The 26,333-nt window shown below is 40.3% G+C and overlaps 1 protein-coding gene across 5 annotated transcripts in view; it reads left to right on the top strand.

Annotated features, from left to right (window-relative positions):
• CPVL (carboxypeptidase vitellogenic like) overlaps nucleotides 1–26,333 on the top strand; it is a 137,037-nt gene that overhangs the window by 59,889 nt on the left and 50,815 nt on the right. For all 5 annotated transcript variants that reach the window (XM_074195561.1, XM_074195564.1, XM_074195565.1 and 2 more), the window contains 5 exons: nucleotides 3,021–3,087; nucleotides 16,159–16,281; nucleotides 16,620–16,751; nucleotides 19,250–19,348; nucleotides 20,388–20,561. In XM_074195561.1, coding sequence (XP_074051662.1) covers nucleotides 3,021–3,087; nucleotides 16,159–16,281; nucleotides 16,620–16,751; nucleotides 19,250–19,348; nucleotides 20,388–20,561 — 595 coding nt within the window. The remainder of the gene's footprint in view (nucleotides 1–3,020; nucleotides 3,088–16,158; nucleotides 16,282–16,619; nucleotides 16,752–19,249; nucleotides 19,349–20,387; nucleotides 20,562–26,333) is intronic.

The raw sequence follows: 26,333 nt of genomic DNA, 5'->3' as shown, positions 1-26,333 counted from the left end.
GGGCATGATTACCTTCTCAAGTGAATTCATTCAATAAAGCCTCTGTCCTAGAAAAGGAGAATTTTCCTGCTGGGAGGGACCTCAGAGACTCTCTAGTGGCAGCTCTCAAGTCAGATTCTTGGAGAAAACCATCCATAAACTGACCAACAAAGTTCTGCTGGGATTTAGTATATTAAACCTAACTATCTGCCAGGTAACAGGAAAATAGAAAGGAAGAGTAGTTATTAGCTTGGGATAGACAGGGAGGTGGCCAGTAGGCGGTTTACAAACTGTAATCACTCCAAGCACAATAAGTAGAAATGAATGTCAACGCACTCTGAGAGTGAGTGGAGCCAGAGGGACCCCAGGTGTGGCCTAGGGAAGACCCTGGGGCCCACATGATGAAGGTCATCACCCATCTCCATCTCACCCCTGGGTGCCCTTTGAGCTTTCACCTTCTTGGGTCTCAGAAGCAGCTCCCTTGCTTTCATCTCAGCAGAGAGGTCACCCACTTCTTGAACCTCAGCACGGAGCAAGATCTGAAGCCCCCCCTTATTTTTTCTCTACTGAGAGAGGCTGTGTCATTTAGAGATGAAAAAAAAAAGCAACCCTCTATCAAAAAACCAAACTCTCATTTTTAGAGCCATAAATGAGTGCTTGTTTTTACTTTTTTGTTAGTTTCTTTGTCTTTAGGAGATAGAGTAATTGTCCTTCAGGGCTCCCCTTTTTTATTGTTGTTCTCTCTGGCCTGACACCATTTTTTCCCTCCTACTTCTCCACTGTGGGTTTCTGGCCATCCTTCAGGGGATCAGGGAAATGACTCTTGTAGTTTGTTCTGGTCTGTGTTGTTTGGGAAGATCATTGTAGTTTTGAGGGCATTGTGACCCTTGGTATTGGGAGATCCTAGAATCTCCTTTGTGAGAAAGACTTTCACAAGGCCAGCTCACCCAGGGGTGACCCCCCAAAACCTCCATCTGACCTCTAGTTGCAGGTAGCATAGTAGAAAAACCCACTTACCATCTCTCAGGTAACTTGCTGGGTTTGGGGATAGCATTGATTGGAAGGAAGGTTTTCTTCACATCAACCTGGAACTGTTTTCCAAGTTCTATTCATTCACTGCTCCTGATTTTGACCTTTGAAAACATACCAAAAACTCTTCTTCACAGCTCTTCAGATGCTTGAAGACAGCTAGCAGCCCATCTGCCCAACCAGACTTCCATTTCCTAGGCTAAATATCCCCAGTTTCTCCAGATAAAAATAATAATAATGATAATAATAACAATATTTCTCTAATACTTCAGACTTAGGTTACCTTGTCTGATCTTCATGAAATATCAGGGCTGGTGTGTTTTAGGCCCCACTTTCAGTTAGACCTTCCTTATCTGTACAAATGAAGGCTTTGGCCCAAATGACCTCCAGCTCTCAAGTTCCTGTGAATATTTTCCATTCATATACATATGTGGTTCTGTTCTGGCCTTCTCATAGGCTGTGACTGCTCCCCAGTTTTTCCTATATTTACTTTCACGGTCTGTTTCTGGAATGGGAAGATCTGTTTAAGATGGGCAAAGATCCTCAGCCAGGAAGGGTATGGGTGGCTTCTCCATTCATCAGTCAAAGGGCTGGGATAAAGAACTTCCTTCTTCCCAAGGGGGCCAGAGCAAGCTCTAGGGTGTTTTCAGGTTTACAAATCATTTTGTATCTGTTATCTCATTTGACCTTTATTAACACTCCTGAAGTAGATGTGATTATTATTCTCATTTTTAGAGATGACAAGATGCTTTCCATGCTTGCATCTCTAGCAGTGACAGGGGCAAGATTTGAATCTAGGACTCTTTGGAGTCCAAGTCCAATTTTTTCCATTTTGGAATTGGGGGGTTGAAGATTGTATCTTCCCCTCACCTGCTTGTGGACCCAAGGACCTAGTGACCTGAAGACATGAGCAGAAGGGTCAGTTTTTAGCTGCTTTGTTTTGTCTGTTTCCAAAGGTCAAAGTCAGGAGCAATGAATGAATAGAACTTGCAAAGAGGCAATTCCAGGTTGATGTGAGGAAAACCTTCCTCCATATCAGTGTTGTCCTGAAGAAATCCAAGGATTGCCTCATATTAGTTTATTCAGTCCAGTGAATTTTATTTTATATGCATTTTTGGTCAAATTATTGGCTATAAAAACTCTGTCCACCCGTTTTGACCATGTGAAGGGAATATCTTTTATGCCTGCATTTTTATTTTTTTAATTTTTTTAAAAAAATTTAGTTTTTTTTGCAAGGCAATGGGGTTAAGTGACTTGTCCAAGGCCACACAGCTAGGTAATTACTAAGTGTCTGAGGCTGGATTTGAACTTAGGTACTCCTGACTCCAGGGTTGGTGCTCTATCCACTGCACCACCTAGTTGCCCCTTATGCCTGCACTTTAAATATATTTAAATTTAAATATATTTGATATATTTAAAGATTAAGTGACATGCCCAGAATCATGCAGTTAGTATTTGAAGACGGTTCTAAACTCTATTTTTTTTTGCTGCTTTTGCCTGCCCTTTTAAAAATAATTTATACTTAATACTTTAATCTTTTTTGACTGATTGATGTGTTTAATCATGTTAATGGTTTTGCTGATATTGCTAATCTGCTTGTCCTTTTCTCAGAAAGCCAGTCAGCCAGTGAGCATTTATGGAACACTCAATATCCCTGAAGTCTTTGCATGTAATGGTCTCCATTCACCATATTTGTTGAATTGCATTTGTCTACTTCCACACAGGACTTCAGGGCAACGTTTTGACATGCACGGTCCTTGCCTTCAGTTACCTGAGGGTTCTCTCATACCTGACTGTTCTGCAGGTCTCACAAGTCCCCCCTTAATTTGAGGGTGCTTCCCTTCAGAAATTACCTTGTATTTACTTTGTGTATATTTTGAATATCCTTCTATAAGCATTTCGTTCCCCATGGAAGATACTTACTTAATGTTAGGGATTATTGAGGGCTTCTCTAACTGGTGTTTCATTTTATTCTGGACTCAATCTATTGTAATTTTTCTTTCCTCTTGTAGTGCACTCACACAGTTTTTCCAGCTCTTTCCAGAGTACAGGAAGAATGATTTCTATGCCACTGGAGAGGTGAGTGAAAGTCCGGCTTCCCCACAAGGGGCAGCTACAATCTAGGCTGAGGTCAGTACTTGCTGTGTTTAGGGAAAGTTTGAGGTTGGGGGGTCACAGGATGATGGCAAGGCCAGGGGCCTAGAGCTGGAAGAAACTTCAGAGGCTGTGTAGACCCCCCCCCATCATTTACAGATGAGAAACCTGTAAGGGAGGTTAAAGTCACACAGGTAATAAGCGTTGAAGCTCCAATTTCAACCCAGGCTCATTCCACAAAACCACATTGACACTTTAAACGAAAACTCAGGGAAGACTGGCTTCCTTCTCCCAAGGAGAGAAATAGGGAGAGAGAAGGAAAGGAGAGAGAGATAGCAGACAGAGAGACAGAGATAGAAAGAAAGAGTAACAGAGGCACGGGGAGAAAGAGAGTGTCTTTGTGTGTGAGAGATAGAGTCAGATGAAAAGAGACAAACAGAGGGGAGAGAGAGAAAAAGACACAGAGATATTGACAGCTATAGAAAGAGATGGGGAGAGAGAGAGAGATAGAGACAGAGGAAGAGAGACAAAAAGAGAGGAGGAGAGAGACAGAGAGAAAGAAAGAGAGACAGAGACAGAGAGTAAGAGACAGAGAGAGAGACTCAGAGAGAGTGAGAGACACAGAGAGAGACAGAGACAGACAGACAGAGAAGTGAGAAAGTCAGTCTATCTTTGCAGACTTATTTCCCATTTCTCATGCATCCTAGAATCTCACCACCACCACCCCATATGCAATCCCCATCTCCTACTTTTTCCCGCACTATCCCCACATGTCTTCTCTTCCTCTTTCCTTAGGTCTCTTAGCATCCTTACCTTCAGTCTCTCCACTATGTGATTTGACATGTATTTTGTATATTTTGTGGATGTCTTCCTTTGTGAGGTCTTTCCTGATATCCCTCTTGAGAGGATTAAATGAGATAATATTTATAAAGGGCTCACACAGTGGCTGGCATTTATACAGATCTTTAATGTTTGCCAAGCACTTTACAAATGCTATCCCATCTGATCCTGAGGACTACCCTTGGAGGTAGGTGCTATTATAATTCCCATTTTACAGTTGAGAAAACTGAGGCAGAAAAGTTTAGTTGAATTGTCCAGGATCATACAGCTTCTGAGTATCTGAGGAAGAATTTGAACTCAGGTCTTCCTGACTCCTAGTTACACTGCACTTCCTGGCCACTCACTAAATGTCATAAACTCTTGTTGATGGAATTGAAAGAAGTAGCAGTTTGGGTAGGTAACCCCTGCCTCATATATAAATTCATTTGAAATCTGGGGAATTGTCTGCTTTTCAGTGGTCCATGTTTCTGTAATGTCCAATTATCTCAGCTGTTAGAGAAAGTTGGCAAGAGTTTTATGATTCTTCCACATTATTACAAAGTGCATCTGTCTTGTTCCAAGTCGGGATAAGGCTGGAAGCAACAACCCATTCAGACCTGGTCATCTAGTGGCAAGATCTCCTGGGATGGTGGCTTGAGGCAGTCCACAGTATGGATCTAGCTACCTTCTCTGCTGGGGTCTGTACACCAACCCAAGGTCAATCTACTTTGTGGGAGATTCCCTGCCTTGCAAATGATATGGACAAGTTCTGAATGAGGCGATTGGACTTTCCACACAACTGCCCAGACTTGGACAGAAATTTTGGCTTGTCTATTCTGTCTGCACGGTGGTTTTATGCATGTAATTCCCTCCTGTGTGTGGGAAAGAATCTTAAAAAAAAATTTTTTTTGTATTTTCTACTGCCAAGATTAATATTCACAAGAACTACATGCCTTCATTTAGTAAGAAAAGATCACCTATGGGAGGGTGGGGGAAATCAGCAATTTTCTCCTTTCTAGATAGTCTTCATGAGAAAAGAAATAGTGTCAGATATTTAAATTGGGTGGATCTAAAAAATTAATTATATTATTTTTCAATTAAAAAACAATTAACAAGTGTTAATTTTTTCTTTCCCTCAATGAAAAAAGAAAAAAAAACCCTTTGTTAACAAATTAGCATAATCAAGCAAAACAGATTCTGGTGCTGGCTGAGTCTATAAATATCTCTCTGTCAGGAGAGCATTCTTCATCATAGCTCCAATAAAACTGTAGTTGGTCAGAGTACTGATCAGAGTTCTTAAGTCTTTTAAAATTATTTATCATTACAACATTGTTAATTGTATAAATTTTTCTCCTAGTTCTCCATCATTCACACTGCATCAGTTCAGATGAATCTTCTCAAGTTTTCCTAAAATCCTCTTTTATCATTTCTTCTATCACAGACATTTTCATTATGTCTATATAATATAAATTGCTGGTCTATTCTCCAGTTGATGGGCACTTGCTTAGTTCTGAGTAATGGAATTCTTCTTCAGAGACACCAGTCAATAGCCACCTTTCTCTTGGGATCAAACTGGGGAATGAGTGTAGAGAAGGTCTTGTAGTCAGGACACATGGAGAAGCAGCTCCTTAGCTGCCTTTGTTCTGGGGTAGACAATGCCAAATCTTCAAAGGAACATGGTTCACACACCACCAATGAACTTGGACCCTTATAACTCCCTATTCTCCCCCCTACCCACCCACCCATATACACTTCAGGGAAAAGGGAGCAAAGGGCTGAGGAGTCTGATACCAGAGACTTCACTGATGCCATCACCAGTCCTTTTGGCCTACACTCTTAGGACTGTCTTTGTTCATCCCTTGAGCACATGTAGAGGCCACTGCTAATGATACACAGCTGTTGCATTCATAGAAGTAGTTCCTGGTGGAAGCAAAATGAGCATCCAATTCAGTGTCATTTGGTTAGTGGAAAAAAGCACCAAGTTGTATTGGTAATTCTGGATCTTTTGGGCAAGTCACTTCAATTGAATTCAAAACCCTTCAGTGTCCACTCTTTGAAAAGAAGGCATTATCCAGAGTGCTGATGACAGAGAAGCAAAAATGCTGTTATGCTTCCTGGCCTCAAAGAGATTACATTCTACTGTAGAGAGTGTGTGTGATATTCTCCCAAGGGAATAAATAGTAATGATGAAAATGGAATGCAGGAGTCAGGGAGTGCTAATCTCTCCGGACTCCAGTTTCCTCATTCACAAAATGAAGAGTTGTTGGGGGATTCTATGAGCTTTCTTGCTACCTCACATCTTATATTCCTGTGGTCCTCTCCAATCCTGGACCTGCTCCTCTCCCACTGCTTCTGTTCTTCTCTGTTTGTCTTTGATTTCAAACAGAAAAAGAGGTCCCAAGCAATTATTGACCTCTCATTCCTGTATTCTTAGATCAACTGCTTTTGCCTGTGATGCTATTGTTGTCTTGTCCCCATTTGGCCTTTGGGGGCTCTTAGGGTGCCAATATCATAGATTTTGTGAGAAAAGAAATCATAGTCTCATTATTTGATGATGGAGGGGCCTGAACATTCATTCCTGAGGAGTAGTGGTAAAAACACTGTGTGACCCTGGGCAAATCTCTGGGTTTGGTTTTTTAATCATTAAAATAGGGGGATTCATGTACAGCAGAAGTGGCAAACTCAAATAGAAACAGCTGCATTTTGACTTAAAAAACACAAATTAACATCATCTAGGTCATATTGTATTTTTATTTATTTATGTTAAGCATTTCCAAATTACATTTAAATCTGATTTGAACCGTGTTCCTTTTGTGGACACCTTGAGTTTGATAATTGTGGTGTAGACAAGTATTAGGGTCTCTTCCAAATATGATCCTTTCAGTAGAGAGGTGATCAACTATAGGGAAGGAAATCTGTATGCACCATCCAGCTTGACTGGTGTTTGTTTTACTTTATTGTCTTTGCTACAAGAGTTAGTTCTCTGGAAGATTAGGGGTTATTGGGAGGTAACAGTGATATTAGCCAAAAGAATGAAAAGCTTATGTTAGATGTTATCAAAGGGTCTTGCAAAGATGCTACCTGGGTATTAATGTAATTAGAGAAGGGGAATGAGCAGTCTACCCTGCCTCAGTGCATCTCATTATCCTCTCAGTTTGGGGAATCTCTCAACAATTCTGGAGTCCCAAGATTTATCTTTATGACAAATAAAGTCACATTAACAAGGAGATAAGCAGAAAGTTTCATATCTGGAGAACTTTTTTAAGAAAAGGGAAAACAAACCAAAAGGAGAAGCAAAATATACATCGCCTTCCTATTCCTCACTGGCCAGAGATGCTCAGAGCCAGAATTTATTAGCGTCTGCTTTCAAGCTGTTCGAAGGAGAATGAGTAAACATCTTTGTCTCCCTTCCATCTCCCCTCCCTTCTGCCCCAAATACCAACTGGAATTAATTTTCTCTAAAGAGAGACAAATGTGTCTGGTAAATCACCCCTCCTCCAGGCATGAAAAATCTGACTTCAAAAAAGGAAAACAAGCTGTATTTAATTCCCATAATTAACTTTCTTTAAAAGTGTGAGCCAGTCTGAGCCAGGCACCAGGTTGGTTGTTTGAACTCATAAGGCAGAAGCATGGGGGGTGGGGGGTGGAGAGGTTGACCCTGACTGGGCCACAGGCAACAGGGAGGTGATGGGGAGAAGAAGGGAGTCACCATGGGTCCCTGATTCTGGGCTTTGTGAACAGTTGGGTGTGGGCATATCCCTTAGTCATGGGAAGAGATCCTGCTCATGGCAGGACTTGTGGTTAAATCTGGGTGTATTCTTCTGGTCCACACAAGGCGACAAATATTCTTTACAAGCAGTTTTGCAGCCAGAGTACAATTCTGTAGCACAATAGACAAAAATTGGACTAATTTCAGACATAGTGATTTTAATTAGGAACTCTGCATTTTAGAAGCACCATCATTCAACTTGTAAATAACAATCATAATGATGATGATATTTCTAAGAATACTTAGCATGTATACAAAGCTTTCAAGTTTGCTTTACATAGATTATCACATTTGATCCTCTCGGCAACCTGGGAAGTAGGTGCAGATTGTTATCTCAATCTTTTCAGAAAGTTCCAGAGAAATGAAGTGACTATTCAGCTATTAAGTGTCTGAGGCCAGATTTGAAATCAGAGCTTCCTATCTTGAGACTCAGCACTGTCTATTATAACACTTAACAGCATCCTAATGGGCCTCTCCATGTCCAATTCACTTGGATCTCAACCAATTCATCAGGTGATAAGCATTCAAGTGCCTACTGACCATGAGGTGTCACCACAGGGCATAGAGCACCAGCTCTGGAGTCAGGAAGACCACCTTCCAGAGTTCAAATCCAGCCTCAAACACTTTACTAACTGTGTGATCCTGGGCGAGTCACTTCATCCTATTTATCTCCGTTTCCTCATCTGCAAAATGAGCTAGAGAAGAAAATGTCAAATGATTCCAATATCTTTGCCAAGAGAACCCTATATGGGATCAAGAGAGTTGGACTTGAATAAAACAGCTCAATAACAGCAAACACCTTTGTTGATAGTCCATTAGATTGTGAGCTCCTTGAGGTCAGGAGTTTTCTTTGTTTTTCTGTGTATCCTGAGAACTTAGCACAATGTCTGAGATACAGGCTTCCTGATTTGACTAATTCTGTTCTCCTCTTTTAGAATACTCACCAGATTGAAAGAGTTTGATAGATTAATACCCATTAGGATGATTGAGACACAATATAGAATAATAGTGAATAGAGAGCTGGTCTCAGAATCCAAGATCTGTCTCTGACTGGGGGACCCTGGGCAAGTCACTTAAATCCTGGAAGACAGTCATTATAATGTGGGGGTTGACCACTTGAGCTTCATTGCCTTCAGCCTGTAAGAGGCATGATAGGATTTCTTCACCAGCTTGTTTTCCTTCCTCTCCACATCTTTCTAAGACAATAGGTGAAAGAAATACCAGTGATAGACACCATGCTGATGAGGAATCTCCTAACTATACATTTTCTGCCCTGATTAAATCAAAGCCCACCCCAAAGTAATTGATAATTTGCTTCTTCATGATGTGATTTGGGCAAGTTCCTTTGGCTCTCCTGGCCTCAGTTTCTTCATCTGTTCAAATGAAGTCAATAATACTTTCCCTCCCCACCTCACTGGGCTGGTTGAAAAAAGAAAGGACTGGTCAAGAGAAATGTGGCTTATAATAATTATCCCACTGGTCTTTTCATTCCAGCAGGGATCGTGCAGAGAGGACCAGGCCATGTTTGTCCTAGGGCAGATGGTTTAGGACAGAGGTCTTGCTTAGAATCCCTGAAATTACCTTCCACAAATCTGTTGTAAACCTGATTCAATGTGTAAAGCCTCAGTTTTAGACTTTTGGGTGATTCTGTATAACCTCAAGGAGTTTTGGAATTAGAATTTCAGAGATAAGTCTAATCAAGTCATTTATGAAACAGCTCCCACCTGTCCCTACAGTGCTAAGAGCTGGGAATACAACTCCAAGTAGAAAGAAAGGCAATCCCTGCCCTTGAGGAATTTACATTCTAAAGAGGGAAGGACAGCTGAAAAGGGGAGAATGGAAGAAGTCCCTTGAATAGGGAAGAAAGAATATATTCACAAAGTGTGCTCCTGTAGACTTTGCTTAAAAACAGTTTGGCAGGTAAATATATATATATATATATATATATATATATGTGTGTGTGTGTGTGTATAGATATAGATGATATAGATATAGATACATACACAATGGATATGGATGTATAAATTAATTCACATTTTAATGATGGAAATAGGTCTAGACAATGGTTTGGCTATGAGGACTGAGAGAGGAAGAAACACATAGGATACATAAGTTTTAAACAAGGAATTTAAGAGAATGATTTTGTGCACTAGGGAAGGATTTGGGGGGTGGGGGGTAGAGAATGAGAGGCAAGGAAGGCCTTCACAGCCCTGGTTTTCTTTCTGGGGCTGCTCTTTAGCATATAAATTACTTTCCTAAAATGTGTCCAGATGCTAGCTTTGTGACCCTGGATGGGTCACTTAACCACTCTACCCCTAATCAATTCTTTAAGAGTTGCAGAGTAGGGGTGGCTAGGTGGCCTAGTACCTAGCTGTGTGGCCTTGGGCAAGCCACTTAACCCTATTTGCCTTGCAAAAACCTAAAAAAAAAAAAAAAAAAGAGTTGCAGAGCAAATGTTGATCTGCATTGGTGGAGGAAGTTTCCTCACTGGAAATTCCATACATTTAATTCATATTGGGTTTGTAAGATAAAAAGACTCTCAGAACCTTTTCAGATAAACTATCTAGCCACACCTCTTTCATCCTTCATTCAAAGAGAAAGGTGAGCTTCATTCCAAATTAAATCATTCAAATTTAACCAGCATTTACTAGATCCTGACATTTTGAAAAGTAGCATCACTAGAGTTAGAAACACCTGAGTTCAAATTTGGCCTCAGATATTTTCTAACTGTGTGATCCTGGGCAAGTCACTTAATTTCTATTTGCCTCATCTGTAAAATGCGAATAAAAATAGCACCTGCCTGCCAGAATTGTTATGAGGATCAAATGAGATAATAATTTTAAAGAGCTTAATACATTGTCTAGCACAGAGTAAACATTATTATTCTTATTAATTCTTAAATATATATCAACTGCCTCTCTTTTTAATGTGAGTTCAGTATGAGTAAGCAGTTAGATTCCTTAAACTTTTCCTGGAGTAAATTATTCTGTCTTAGCAAAATACTTGAAGAAAGAGGAGCCCATCTAGATGTGGGAGTGTTGAGGTTAAAACATGGCAGGGGTTCAGCTTCTTGCTAATAAATTTCACTTCAGCTCTCAGGGACCCCATGGTCTCATGAATTGTCATGGGTCCCTGGTCCTTTGGGGATGATTGTCACCTACAGTGCCTTCTTAGCTCACTTGACTCATGTCAGTAATATCTGTAGCTCTTCCTCAGAGGGCCTGCCCAACAAAAGGCATTCCAATTTTATTTTCCCTTGCCATGGCCCCATCCTGTATCCTTTCCTTCTTTGCTCTATGATCAGCCTGTCCCATTTTCTAGTTCCCTCTTTTTGTGTACAAGATTACCATGAACCAACTACCGACATTTGTTGGTCTTCATGACTCCTCTCTTCGCCACCCCTTGATTCGCCTGAAATTTCAGGGTTTTGGGAGTCTGATTTGCAGCCATATGTAATCACTGGGAGCATGTCACTTTTAAAAAATTGCTCTCTTTTGTTTCTATAGTGCCTTCATTTCCTAAATCATCTCCTTTCTCTACCTATCCCTTATCAGAGAATAAAACAGAATAATTTTAAAAAAACATTTTAGGAAAACTAATCAAAATATGAACCAAGTTAGATAATGCATATACTACTACACAGTTGTAGCCACTCACATCTTCGAAGAAGTGGGCAGTGAATGTAATCTTCCCTTTTGGGGGGTCAGGTTTGGTCGGTAGGGTTTGGTTTCGTCTGTTGTCCATTCCATTTGCATTTTATAGTCACAGCGTATGCAAATTATTTTCCCCATGTCTTCCTTTCATATCCATTGTTTCTTGTGAATTCCTGGTAGCCAAAATGATGGCCTAGTGGAAACAGCTTGGGATTGGCAGGAGTCCTCATCCTGTAAAATGAGATTAGTGGCCACTTCTGTGGATTGTTTCCCTTAGTTTCATGGGGGACACTAATAGCATTTTATCAAGGATATGTGAAGTACAGGTGATGGGGCAGCACTAATCACTTCTGCCAGAGAAAGACTCTCAACCAAATGCATGAAAAAATCACCAGAATGCTCTCCATTGAGAGGAGAGTTCTTACTCTCCAGCCAGCCTAAACAGCAAGAAAGTTGGCTAGGGAACAAGAGGCTTTTTTCCATATGCTGAGTCCCGTTGATCTCCTTTTGTTCTTTTCCAGGGCAAAAGAAACAGGAGAGTTTTAGGTAAAGGCAAAGTCTGTTCTGAGCCCTCCTCTGCCCCCCCAAATTACTACAGTGTGGTCTTCAAATTACATGACACATGGTCTAAAAATGTCTAGGAAGTAGTGGAATTGACCACAACATGGAGGATCTAGATTTCCTCATTCATTAATTTTTGAGACTGGAACATCACACCTCTCCTCTCCCTGGAGGGGACCGGGAAGACTGAGTGAAGTTGGGGAGCCCGCCATTCCTGATCTCATCTTAGTTGCTACATCTTGTGCTAGTCACATCAATGAAGGGTTTTGTTGGTTTTTTTTTAAATCCTGCTGAGGTTCATCATCAATTTTTAGGGACCCCTGCCCTCTCTCCAAGTTTGTTTGGAATGAGGGAGTCTTTAGGGAAGCTTTGTAATATATATGGGTCAATTCATTTGCCCTCCCTCTTCCTCAGCTCTTGGGGTGACCCCATCAAAGCTTATAGCTCAGCAGGCTTGGTCCTGCCCAAAGTGGGAGTGAGATTAGTGTGACCTTAGCCCAGTGGGGTTTCTCATTGTAACTCCTCCTGGGGAAATTGGGTGGTTTGGTGGGGGAGGCAAGGGGAATGGGTTTGAAAGAGGGTGTTGCCCCTGGTGAACTCTTCCAAGCTCCTTCAGTTCCATTTCAGTAAAAATTCACAGCAGCCTCTGGACAAGCAAAACAATGGACCATATTCCTTATTCTTAGGGCCCAACCCATTGGCCCTGAGAATTTGTATCATGCCTTCATCCCAGCTCCAAGGCAGAATCTCCCTTTTGCACCAGCTTCATGACAATGTACATGCAGTACTCACATGGGCGTCTCCTCCGTTCAGGGATGTGGGACTGGGCAGTGAATCCCCTACCTTATGAAATCTAATGAGAAAGGATGAGAATGTAGGAGGAAGGTAATTGTATCCGTTTCTCCCTTATTTTTTTCCCCCCTTCTAAACCTCACTAAGAAATATAGCAGACTTGGAATAACTGCTAACATATGTGAAATTCCTGTAAGAGGAGACTGCTTCCATTATAGTCTTATTCTTTGACACTGTTGGGGTTTTTTTTCCTTTCTTTCTTTTTTTTCCTGGAGGGGGTTGTTTCAATCTTGACTCCAGACAAGAAACCAACTCTTCTCAAAAAGCACCAGAGTGGCGGGGGGCTAATAAGCTTGACATGGATTTTGTTGAAACATGTAAGACAGGAGAGTCAGACAGTGCCCATAATTACAAGTTTCTTTAAGTCCATTTTCATTGTGCCTTTTCACATCTGGATAATTAACAGGGCATTACATCCTCTCAAGAATATTTTTACAAGTTCAGTATGCTGTTAACATGACTTCCATTACTGTTGGGCCATTCCAGACAACATAGAGTGTCTCACAGTGATAGCAAAACAATGAGATGAAGCCCTGTCTTTTAAAATATGGAATTTGGACTGAGGGGGCAGGGACCCAATATGAAATAATGACTTGGGCTTTGGGATCCTATTACTAATTCTTAGGTTGGTTTCTCTAATTTGAAGCTGTGTTATTTCTTGTCATAGTATTAATATTGGTCCTCCAAAAAGAAAGATGGAACTAACTAGTCTAAGTGAAGTTGAATTAGAGATGGTTCTCTTTGTTTCTTCTTCCCCAATGTCCCTACACCTAGAATAGTGTCTGGCATGTAGGTGCTTAATAAATGTTTATTGATGGATGGTGAATTCATTGTGATCTTTTTGTTAGTAGTAGCCTAGAACTCAGGTTGGTGACTGATTAAATTTACTTGGTTTCTTGAGGTGAATAAGTTCACTTACCTAGCCAAATATCTCAGCAGAATCGTGCTCTAGAAACCAGTGTGGTACCATGGAGAGCATTGGATTTGAATTCAGGATCTGAATCCAAGTTCTACCTTTAATATTTGTCATCTCTCTTTCTCTCTGGTCCTCGGTTTCCTTCTCTGTCCCTGCCTTGGACAGGATGCTAGCTTCCAGACTTAGGTCCCAGCTTCTGCTTTCTAGTCAGTCACACTTCTCAACATCCCCTTGACAGTGGCTTTGATGCTTAAATACCCAAAGACCCATCAGCTGGTTGATGTTAAGTTACCAAGTTCACGGTTTTCCTTGGACAGCTGCTGGCCATATTATCGGAGCTCCAATAATTCATTAGTGAAGGAATAAGGAGAATTCATCTGGATTCCTAGTTGTGATTTAGAGGGAAGTTTTGCTTTGGTTTGTTTTTGTTAAGGGCAAAGTTTGAAATCTGGCCTCTCTCCCCACACCCTGGGCAAATGCTAAGAGGATATTGTTCATTCATTCAGCATTTATTAAATACCTTCTGTATGCAAGGGTAGTTTTGTATAGTAACCTACTTCTTAAAAAAAGTAGTGAAGATAGTGTAAGTATTATTATCCCCATTTTGCAGATGAAGAAATTAAGGATCTGAGAAGGGACCTGACTTTTCCAAAATCACACAATTAGTAAATATCACACCTAGGATTTGAACTCAGATCATGTGATTCCAAATTCACCACCCAATGATAGAAAGTCAAAGACAGTTCCATGCCAAATGGATGTATATTTTTAATTAAATTCTGTTTTTTATATTGCTTTTACTTTACTTTTCAAACGCATCACTGCTCCAACCTTCTGATCCTCCACCTCTTGGTCTTCTTGTCATTTGTCTTTTGTCCTTCAAAAGGAGGATGACTTCTGGAAGTTGTTGCCTTGACTTGCAAGTGAATTGAATTGAAGTGAGGGGGAGGCTGTGCAAAGTCACCATTCTCACTTTCTACTCTGGAGCCAACTGGATTCAAGGGCAAGATAGAGATTAAGACTTTTCCTAATTCTTCTTTGGGGCCAAGTCTGGACATTAGATAAAGTAATTATTGGCATCTTGTTCATTTTTCCTCAGCCCACTCAGATTAATAAAGAGCAGTGATGGAGAATTTTTCACATTAAAAGAGAGCATGAAAGGTATATGATTACATAGAAAGGAGGGTGGAAAGTATTTGGCAAATATTGACATAACAAAGGATGATTTCCGTCACACTTAAAGGTTTGTAAAGCATGTCTGAATCACCAGGTAAACTCTTTTTAATCACCTTCCTGACTGTGACTGTTATATTAGACAGAATCATTAGATCTGAGTCATTGCTTTTCTCTTCTCGCTTGTCTGTGACTGGTTGGTTTATGTGATACCCTGCTGAGAAATTCGATTTGGCCTGTATGTAAATCACTTACCTTTACTCCTCTTCTCTCCCTCTCTAGCCCTGGCCAGGGCTCATGATGCATTGTATGTCTGTTGTCTGATGAGAGAAGGCCCAAGTTGAAGAGGTTGCTATGTTAGTGATAAGAGATTGGACCCTACAAATTATTAATATCAAAAACTCCTGAGTGAGCAAACTTCCTCTTCTAATTTAGACTGGCACCTTCTTGTCTTAAAGAGTTGACTGGAGCACTGAATGGTTAAAGTCCAGTGTCCCAGTTAATATTTGTCAGAGACAGGATTTGAACTCAAGTCTGGCTTTCTACTCTACACTGCTTTTCTAGACAGCTCTCTCTGGCTTTCAGAGAATGTGCCAAACTGCATTGGTGAAGGAAGTCTCCTCACGGGGAGATCTATTTCACCAGTGAAATCACAGATCTAATTGATGTCCCTATTTATTAGTTGACTGACATTGAGATAAGACTTTCTGGAGTTTAATGAAGAAAAATCCAGTTGGTCAGAAAATTAGAGTTGAATGGTTTTATGTTGTTAATTCTGAAAGGAAATTTGAATGTTCATTTTTTTACCAAACATTTATGGAGACTTGAATTGATATCTTTCCCTAGGTATTGATTATTTATGGGACTCAAAAGGGGTAGTGGAAAACAGAAATACAGAAGTTAGTCCTGATCTTGCCTGTAAATTCTCTTGAACTTATCTCCAACATCTGTAGGCTTCATTTCCCCTCATCTGTAAAATAAGTGCTGGTCTCAATGATCTCCAGGCTTCCTTCCATTTAGAATCCCCAATTCTAAAATAATCAATTGGCAAGCATTTTGTCAGAACCCCAGGCTTTGTGCTAGATGCTAGAGAAACAAAGGTAAAAAAGGAAATGACTCCTGCCCTCTAGAAGTTTATCTTCTAGGGATAAGACAGAACTTCTTACGAGAAGTTTAAAAAAAAAGAGCACTTCAGTTTATGAGATATGGAAAAGCCAATTCTTCATTAATATTCTCATTATTTGCCCTATCTTCTTTGTTAGATTGCCAGCATTTCTAACTATGCCTTCCGTTGTAATACCCATTCTCTTTAGTCTTATGCCGGGAAGTATGTGCCTGCGATTGCCTATTACATCCATCTCCTCAATCCCACAGCCAAGGCCAAGATCAACTTGAAAGGGGTTGCCATTGGCGATGGCTTTTCGGATCCAGAAACAGTAGGTTTTGCCTTTTCCTTCCCCTGCCCCCTTCTATTGTGCCTCAATAGGAAGGAAATCCTCTTTAATTAGATGGAATGCTTTGTGAAGTTACAGTGCTAACTTGATAAAAGGAATTAATATTTTCCTGTTGACTCTCTAATACCTTTACATCTTTAATTTTTGCCAAATGTTTCATGACATTAAGTTGCTCGAGTAAATGTGTATGTGTTATTTAAATTGTTATTCTGAATTGATGGTGCCAATTTATCTGGTGTAGAGAAAAGATATTTCACTCGATATCCTCTCCCCCCTTTCCTTTTTTTTTTTAATTTGGTGTTGTCTGTCTGCTGCATCAGATTATAGCAGGCTACCCAGCATTCCTGTACCATATCGGTTTGTTAGATGAGAAGCAGAGAAAATACTTCCAGGAACAGTGTGCTGAGACCATCAAGTACATCAAGGAGGAGAACTGGAAAAAGGCCTTTGAAGTATGTACCCCAAGGCCTGAACTGCCCCTTAATAATCAGAAGCAGCTGAGTAGAATAGGGGTCATGGAAAAGCAAAGGGGAAGGGGGCGTCAGGCCTTTCTCATTAAAGATGGTGCCCGTGATGCTGTGGAGGGGATGGGCAGAGAGGAAATCCCAATTAAAAAAAGCACTGTCCATATTCCTTTGAATTCACTCTCTTCATCTTCTAACCTGTGACTGCCTTAGACCGTATCTCATTAGGATTTTGCTGAGTAAGCTGTTTTGATTCCTCTTAATGCATTGTTGTATCCCTGAAGGCAAAACCTATCACTTAGAAATCAGGAAAAATGCAGCCCAGGAACTGGATGCATATGCTATAACATATGCTTGGAAACATCAGATCCGATAACAAGGATCCAGTTTAGGTAGGATGTTCGTTGGTAACAAATGTCACATCTCCCCAATGTCATTGGCAAAGATGGCCAAAAATGTAGTTGACATGGTCTTGGCCAAGATTTGGCATCATACTTGTTTATCATTATTTTTAAAATTCTGTAATGTCAATTAAAGCATTTAATAATGTGAGTGACCTTTGAGATTTCTTAGAATTAAAAGAGAGAAGTGATTTAGAGATATAATTATTACTATATGAAGAAGAGTAATAATATAAAAAAAACAAACATCTATAAAAACTAGGTTATTTTGTAGCTGCTCCTTTTAGGACATTCTTCCCTTAATTCAATCCAGTCCTATAGAGTGAGCTTTGTAGTAAGCACCTACCCCTGTAAAGTACTACATGAGGTCCTGGAAGTCTAAAGACAGAATAAAAATTAGCTTTCTGCCCTCAAGAGAGATTATGATCTGCTTGGGAGAGAGGGGAAGGCACAACATGTAAGCAGATGATATGATAATTTGAAGGTCCTATTACATTAAACACATTAACAATAGTTAGGAAGTTTAAGACTAAATTTCAAGAATTTTTATGGGGTCCCCAAGGAAGAAAACAGCTTATCCACACATCTACCTAATGGGATTAGTCCTGTTAGGCCTGATGACTAAAACCCAAGATAGCATCGGCATGGGTAAGTTCCACTGAGACCCAAGTAGCTGATGCCAGATGCCTTGGGAGAAAGGTAGGTAACACAGCTTTATCTCCAGTTCTGTAAATGGGCTATAGCAGGAAAATCTGAAACTCTCAAGTTTCAAACCCATTGTATATCACAACTCACAGAAATTTGAGTAAAGCTGAGGTCACTAAGGAATGGCTGTGTGGCCTTTGACCAATGGGTTCCTTGCCTTGAAGACTATAGTCCTTCCTTCCTGTTAGAATATCAGGTGTATCCATAAAGTCACAGACTTGATTTTATTGTATGACTTCTGGAAACAGAGGAGGGGGCTGCTCTCTGAGAGCTGAAGTCCATCAGTTTACAGATCGAGGCCTTCCTGACCCAAGGTGGTCTGAGAGACACAAAGGCTTGTGGTTTCAAGTCAGTGTAAGAACAAAGACATGTTATTTAGCACAAATATTAGAAGCAGCCCATAGAATAGTAAAAGCCCTGGAGTTGGAGTCAGTTGGTCTGAATTCCAGTTCTGGCTTTGCCATTTGCCTTCTGATAATCTTGTATAAGCAATGTGTCCTCTCTGGGGTCCATTTTCCCATTTTCACTGGGGTTTGGATTCAATGACTTCTCTAGATCGGTGCTCTGAGATTCCCTAAAATGAGGAGGCTAGACTAGATGATCTCTAACTCTTTATAATCTGGGAAAAATGAAATTTTGCACAACAGAGTTGTGTCTGATTCTTCTTGCCCCAATTACCAAATTTGGTAAAGATACTGGAGTGGTTTCCTATTTCCTTCTTAGCTCATTTTAGAGATGAGGAACCTGAGGCAAATAGGGGTAAATGGTATACTCAGGTTCACACAGCTAGTAAGGGTCTGAGTCTGGATTTGAACTCAGGAAGATGAGGCTTTCTGACAACAGGTTCAGCACTCCTACCACTGCACCACCCACCCACCCAATAGACCAGCAAATAAGTTTTATGTAGTTTTCATTAAAAAGAAGAATTTTTAACCATCTCCCAAGAAAGTAGAGAAGTTAGGGCTGTAACCATACTTTGGCATTGCTTATATTCTCATTCTGTCTATGGAATAAGCAGCATCCTTTTCCCACTGAGCACTTGATTCACTGGACACTTGGTTTTGACATTCTTTGATATCAAGCCAATGATAAAAGGCTGATGACTTGGGTTATGAGAGGACATGGAACCCTGGTAGGATTGAGTATTAGCACCGCAGCATCAACTCTGTGACTTAGAGAGAAGTGAAGTGATTTTTCCAAGGTCACACAGTCAGAGTAGAGCAGGAAGGCTTGATCTTCATCTCCCAGAGACTGAAACCACTGGCCATCCATTATAACATGTTCATGTAGGAATAGTTTGTCCCTCTAACTTGTCAGGTGGACATCTAAATTGTTATCTTGCCTGAATGTCTTAATGATTTTTCTCTTCTCTCTCCCTAGATTTTTGATAGTCTGATGAATGGTGACTTAACAAGTTATCCTTCATACTTCCAGAATTCTACAGGATGTTCTAATTATTTTAACTTTTTACAATGTCAGGTAATTGTTTACTTCTTTGTTAAAACTACAAGTAAAATTTTGCACACTTAGATTTTTTTTAAACAAAGGTTCTTTATTGGAAAGTGTTCTGACTTTCACATGAGGAATGAGGAGAGTCCCACCTGGCTTTGCATCCTCTCTTCTACTTACTGCCTTTCCAGATTTGACATACATTATTTCTTTTCATGAATTCTAAAGTCGAGCCAAATCAACCTTCTTGATGTTCTTTACAAAGGACACTCCTTCGCATAAACTCTTCCCTTTACCTAGAAAACCTTTCTTCCTCACTTCAGCCTATTAGAATCCATCACTTTCTTCCAATCTGAACTCAGATATCACCTCCAATATAAGGTCTTTCGTCATTACTCCCTCCTCCCAGCTGCACTAAGTGACTCCCCCTCTTATTGTTTAGTTGTTTCAGTCTTTGTGATCCCATTTGAGGGTTTCTCAGCAAAGGGGCTGGGATGGTCCCTTCGCTACCTCATTTCACAGATGTGGAAACTGAGGCAAAAAGAGTTAAATGATTTTCCCAGAGTCACACAGCTAGGAAGTGTCTGTAGCCAGATTTGAACTCAGGAAGATGACTTCAGGTCCTGCACTCTATCCACTATCCTCCTACCTGCCCTGCCTCCCCACCACTTGTCTTTTATTTTGCATATATACTTTTGGTATAAGTGAGTATATGTTAACTGTTAGAATGCAAGCTCCTGGAGGCAGCTAGGGGGTGCCGTGGTTGGCACACCAGCCCTGGACTCAAGAGGACCTGAATTCAAATTTGACCTGAGACATTTAATACTGTAAATCACTTAACCCCATCCTTGCCAAAGAGTGCAAGCTCCTGGAGAGCATGGACTTTGTCATTTTTCTTTTTATTTGCCCTGTACCTAACAGTTTGCTTTGAGAATAGCAAGTGTTTAGTTAAGTTTGAGGGTATTATTACTGTTATTTAGAGAAGAGCACACTCTTACACAAAAGTCAATAAACTGCTTCCTATCCTGTCCCAGCATCTTTCTTTTTGTGCCCTTTTTATTATATTCAGGAACCAGAAGAAGAAAAATACTTTGGGGAATTTCTATCCCTGGCAGAAGTGAGAAGAGCCATCCATGTGGGCAACCTGACTTTCCATGATGGTTCTGAAGTGGAGAAGCACATGTGGGCAGATTGGTTTAAGTCGGTGAAGCCATGGTTAATGGAGATCATGAATAACTATCGGGTAAGGGAAAAATTCCACTGAGGGCCTATTCTGAGAGTTTCTGAAATGACCCAAGGCAAAGATGACTTTTGTTTTTGAAGGCATATTTTTAGTTCACATCCTGCTATTTCTTTCTCTCTTATGCCATTTAAATCAAACAAACTGGCCGCAAACTTGATTTTTTTCTGAATTAAATGCTACTCTTTCCTTTAATTAAGCCTTCTCTTCCACTTCCCTCTTCCCTGAATGTTTTGCTTAGAAAGCTAGCTCGGGGGTTGTGCCACATAGTTTTCTTAATATTCCCACCATACTTGTAATTATCCAGGTTCATCATCTCAGCATCATCATCCTCAGCTCTTTCCTTTCCTCAGTCTCCATTACTAATCCATTGCCAATGGGATCAATTTTACCTTCACAGTATCTCCCACTTGTGACCCTTTCCTCATTCACGTAGCCACCACCCTTGCCTCTCCTAGCTCCCAATCATTCCCTCTCCAATATATCTTCTACACAGACATCAATATTTGTTTCCTAAAGCACAAATCTCCCAATGTTGTTTCTCTACTCAAGAAAAATCAGTGAGTAACCATTTACTTTAGAAAGGAAACAAACTCCCCAGTTTTTCAATTAAAGTCCTTTTAAGACTGGTCAAACTTTTTTGGTATCCCTCTTTCTAAACACTAACCCACTTGCTGTTGCCTGACCTCAGCATTTCTCCTTTGGCCTTTGGTCCTTTCCCACATTTTCCGATCCTTTCTATTTCTTATTTACACTTTGCGTGTCTCCTCCAATAGAATGAATTCGAGTTGAGATTGTTGTTTTGCATTTCGTCATTGTGGCCCTAACACAATACATTGCAAATAGCAATGGGGAAAGAATTACAGGAAGATAGACTTTAGCTCAATATAAAGACAAACGTTCTGATGATTAGATCTGTTCAGAAGTGGTTTCAGTCTCCTTAGGAGATAATGGACTTCCTTTGACTAGAGATTTTCAACCAAAGTTCGACTTCCATTTCTTGGGGATATCATAAAGAGGATTCCTGAATAGGTAAAGGCCAGACCATAGCACCTCCAGGGGCCCTCCAATATGAGATTCTGGAATTCTTTACTTCTTTAGTTATTTTGTGTTAGGAACAGTTGTGTATGGGAGCATTGTGAATTATCTTCACCTTGTGTCTTTGAACACCAGAATCTTATCTTACTCAGTGCCATGGGAATGGGAGTGGATTAGAGGCTGGAAAGGTATTTAGGCTTTGGTGTTTTGGTGAATAAACAGAGCACTTGGAGATCTTGATGGAGTACCTGTCTCCTTTGTCATCCTTGTCTCCCGCCCCTCCAATGCTCATCTGGAAAGATAAGGGAGTCCAGAAATTGGACTCAACAATTTTGAATGGAGTTTATCTTATCATTTCTCTCTAACATCTATAGAAATGATCATGATTTTTGCAGATTCATGTTGTATTTTGAAACCATGCCACTGTTAATAATCTCAATTTCTTTATTGATTCTCTAGGGTTTTCTGAGTACATTTTTCTGCTATTTGCAAATAAGACTAGTTTTTGCCTTCTCTTTGCCAATATTTATACCTTGGATTTTGTTTTTTTTCCTTACAGCGAGCATTTCTAGGACTAAGTCAAATAATTGTGAAGACAAGGAGTAGTAGTAGTTATTGTCATTTTTGTTGTTTGTTTTACTAAATTATTTGAATTGTTTTCCTAATACTGAACCATCCTTGAATCTCCAGAGGCAACTGGGCAACATAGTGAATTTAGTATGAGATCTGAAGAATTAAGTACAAATGTGGCCTCAGACCTTTTCTAGCTGAGCAAGTCACTTAATTCCTTTTTGCCTCAGTTTCCTTATCTGTAAAATGGAAATAATAACAGCACTTACCTCCTAGGGTTATTGTGGGGAATCACATGAGATAATATTTGTAAAGCACTTAGCTTAGTCACTGCCAAGAGTTCTTTATGTAGAGTGTATACTAAGCAATTTGCATACATTCAGGTGCTTTATAAATCCCAGTTATCCTACAAAATATTCACATTGCTTAAAAATCTTTTTAAATTTTTTTTTATTTTAAACTCTGATATCAGTTTCATAGAGAGCTCTTGCTTTGGAAACTTCCTTCATTATTACCTACCGATAACTTGATTGTCTGGAGAGTTGCCCAGCCTTCCTAAGGATCATGCAGCTTGAATGTGGCGAGTCAGAATTGGAACCTAGAACTCTTAGACTTCGAAGCCAGGCCAGTCCACATTTCTGAGAGTTCAAATTGTCCAAAAATTATTCTCATGCATTTTACCTAAATGGGAAGTTTTCTAAACTTTTATATCCTGAACCAAGTCCCAATTCAGAGGGAACCCCCAAACCTAGCAATTGGATAGACAGGGCCCTGGAAAGAATATGTCTTTGCTGTTTGTAAAGGGACCCCCCAAACCTAGCAATTGGATAGACAGGGCCCTGGAAAGAACACGTCTTTGCTGTTTGTAAAGGGACCCCCCCCAAACCTAGCAATTGGATAGACAGGGCCCTGGAAAGAATACATCTTTGCTGTTTGTAAAGGGACCCCCCAAACCTAGCAATTGGATAGACAGGGCCCTGGAAAGAATACATCTTTGCTGTTTGTAAAGGAAGAGAGCCAGGTGAGTTGTCCCTTTAAACAGAGACAATGGAGTACTTCCTCCTGAGTCTGTGTTGGTTTATTCAGCTGGAAGTTCAGGCCCAGAGGAGATGGTGACGTGGCCCGGTCCTCTTGCCAACCTCGGTCAACCACAATGTATACGGAATAAGAGTAGAGCAGCCCAGGATGGTTTAAAACATTAGTGCCCTTAGCACTGTATTTACTTAAGACTCAACTTTAATTGGTCATCAAAAACCACATAGATTTTCTATTCCTAGAAAATAGTCAAAGTCTTGTTTTAAATACGAGACTGGTTTGGGGTCAGCTCCCTACCAACTCCAGGTAGGTTTCCCCAGTGAACTAATAGTTGACTGGTGGTTTTAATACTGAGACTACACCCACATTACCTTAGGGAGCATAGTGAATACAAATAATTAGCCTTAAACTGACACATTTATAATGCTTTAGAGTAATTTAAAGTAATTTATAGATATTATCTCGTTTGACCCTTACAGACACTTGTCAGACTTCATGATGGTGGATATAGTGGATAGAACCTGGGCTTGGAAAGATCTTAATTCAAATCCAACTTAAGATACTTAGTACCTGGATGACCCTGGACAAATTACTTACCTGCTATTTGCCTCAGTTTACTTACCTGTCAAATGAGCTGGAGAAGGAAATGGCAAGTCACTTCAGTATCTTTGCCAAAACAACCTCAAATATGGGGTCAGGGAGAGTCACACTTGGTTGAAAATAGCTAAACCACAAAAACTATCCCATGTTATAGATGAGGAAATTAAGGTTTAGAAAGATGAAGTAACTTGCATGAGATCACACATCTAGCAGTTAATCAAAAGCATTAATTAAGCACTGTGCTAAGCACTATGTTACAGAGTAGGGATACAAAAAGAGGTTAAAGCTCCCTTAAGGAGTTTAAGATATAACTGGAGAGATAAAATGCAAGCAAATGTATACAAAACATGCTTTGGACAGGAAAAACAGGAAATCATTAATAGAGGGAAGGTCTTGCCATCAAAAGGAACTGGGGAAAGGCTTCCAGTAAAAAATGGAATGTAGTAAATACTCAAGTAATTTTTATGCTAAGCCTTTTCTGATGTTCCCAGCAGCTTTGGGTCTCCTCCTCTAACTGCTTTGTATCCAACAGCTCAATCTTTATTTTTATTTATCCTACATATATTCATATCCATACATATGATTTTCCTTGGTAAAATGTAAGAGCAGAGACTGTTTCATTCTTTGAATTCTTTGAATGTCTTCCCAGTTCTTGATGGTTGTTGAATGATCGCTAGGTTTCAAGCCTAGCTTTCCCTGACTCCCAAGACCAGCACTTCAGCTGTTATAGGACATTTCTTGGATGAAACCGTAATCCCTTCTTAGTTAGAATTTCTCATTCAAGGTAACAAGGTAGATGAATACTTGACTCCACGGAATTTTCAGATGTATTGGGGGAGGAGGGTAGTTGACTTTGGCCTTCCTACTCCAGTACTAACCTTGTTTTATGAGATTTGAAGGAGGGGGTAGTTCAAGATAAAAGTGCAGTAATTTGGTTGGTTGGTTGATTGTTTGGTTGTTGTCCTTCATTCTCAAAGAGAACCAAAATGATATCACTATATTGGGGTCAAGCAATTGTTCCCTCAAGGACCCATCTTGACATTACAGCAACCATGTCCATGGCAAATGGGATAGAAACTTCTCTCAGTTATTTGGTTCCTTGAGAGCAGGAGCTTCTTTTGCCTTTCTTTGTATCCCTAACACTTAGCATATAGTAAGCGCTTAATAGTTATTTATGGATTAACCATCTCTTGTCCACCAACCCAGTGTTGTTATTCAGTTGTGTTTAACTCATCATGACCTCATTTAGGGTTTTCTTGGCAGACACTGAAGGGGCTCACCATTCTTTCTCCAAGGCATTTTACAGATGAGGAAACAGAGGCACACAGGGAGAAATGACTTACCTCATTTTAACTCGGCCATTGGAAATGTGAAGTTGATTATAATCTCCTTGAGGAGTGGAGCTAGTTCTCCTTTTGTCTTTCCCCCCACCTCTTTGTTTATGGAATCCAGATGAATGGAGTGAAAGAATGACCTATGTCAAAATAGTCTTTCTTTGTTGTGTTATTATAGAGGTGGCCTTCCTCTACAGCAGGAGTTGCACAATGTTTCTTATGTGAAGGTCACTAGGCAAAGTACTTGAATATTTGAAATCAGGACTGAGTTCAAATCCTGATTCAGACTCTGACTAACTGGGCAAGTCATTTAACCATGATTTGCCTCATCTGTAAAATGGGGATAATAATAGCCCCTACTTTCCAGGATCAGTGTGAAGATCAAATAATTGTAAAATACTTTACATAGTATCTGACACAAAGTAGGTACTATATAAATTAGTTATCATCATCACCATCATCATTATGTATGCCTCGGTTTCCCCATCTATAAAATGAGAACAATAATGGTTCCTGTCCTTCATTATTGAGGAAGACCAAAATGACCACCATGTTGGAGACAAATGATAGCGTGTCCTATTGTGACTGATCAGACTAGTATGAGCTCGGAATGCTCTACCACAGGATGGACAGATAGTCCATATGAACACCTGAGGTGGGTATTCTAAACTTATGGATGTCATGTTTCCATTGAGCTGCTTCCATTCTGCCTTCCTTATAGAGTGCAGTCCCCTCTCTGATGAGGGCACACCATGCTGGGTGATCCTGTGCCAGGGTCTCCCATGCTGTACAATCAATTCTAAAGTTCTTCCTTGAGACCTTTAGGGTGTCTCAGTATTGCTGCTTCTGACCCCCTTGTGAGTGCTCACCCTGTGTGAGTTCTCCATAAAATAATTTTTTGATCAAGTTTACATCTGGCATTCTAACAACACGTCCAGCCTGTTGTAGTTGTAATCTCTGTAGTAATGTTAGAATGCTAGGCAGTTTAGCTAAGAGGGGACCTCAGTATCTGCTGTCTTCTCCAGCCAGGTGATCTTCAGAATCTTCCTGAGACAATTTAAGTAGAAGTGATTTAGTTTCCTGACCTGGCACTGGTAGACCGTCCAGGGTTCACAGGCATATGGCCATGAATTCAGTACTACAGCTCTGTAGACCTTCAGGTTAGTAGTCGATATCTCTTCTCTCCCAAGGGAACAAT

This window comes from Macrotis lagotis, chromosome 7, assembly GCF_037893015.1.
Source record: "Macrotis lagotis isolate mMagLag1 chromosome 7, bilby.v1.9.chrom.fasta, whole genome shotgun sequence".
NCBI classification, from domain to species: Eukaryota; Metazoa; Chordata; class Mammalia; order Peramelemorphia; family Peramelidae; genus Macrotis; species Macrotis lagotis.
The sequence above is the reverse complement of the archived record's forward strand: the minus strand, read 5'-3'. Positions and strand labels throughout refer to the sequence as shown.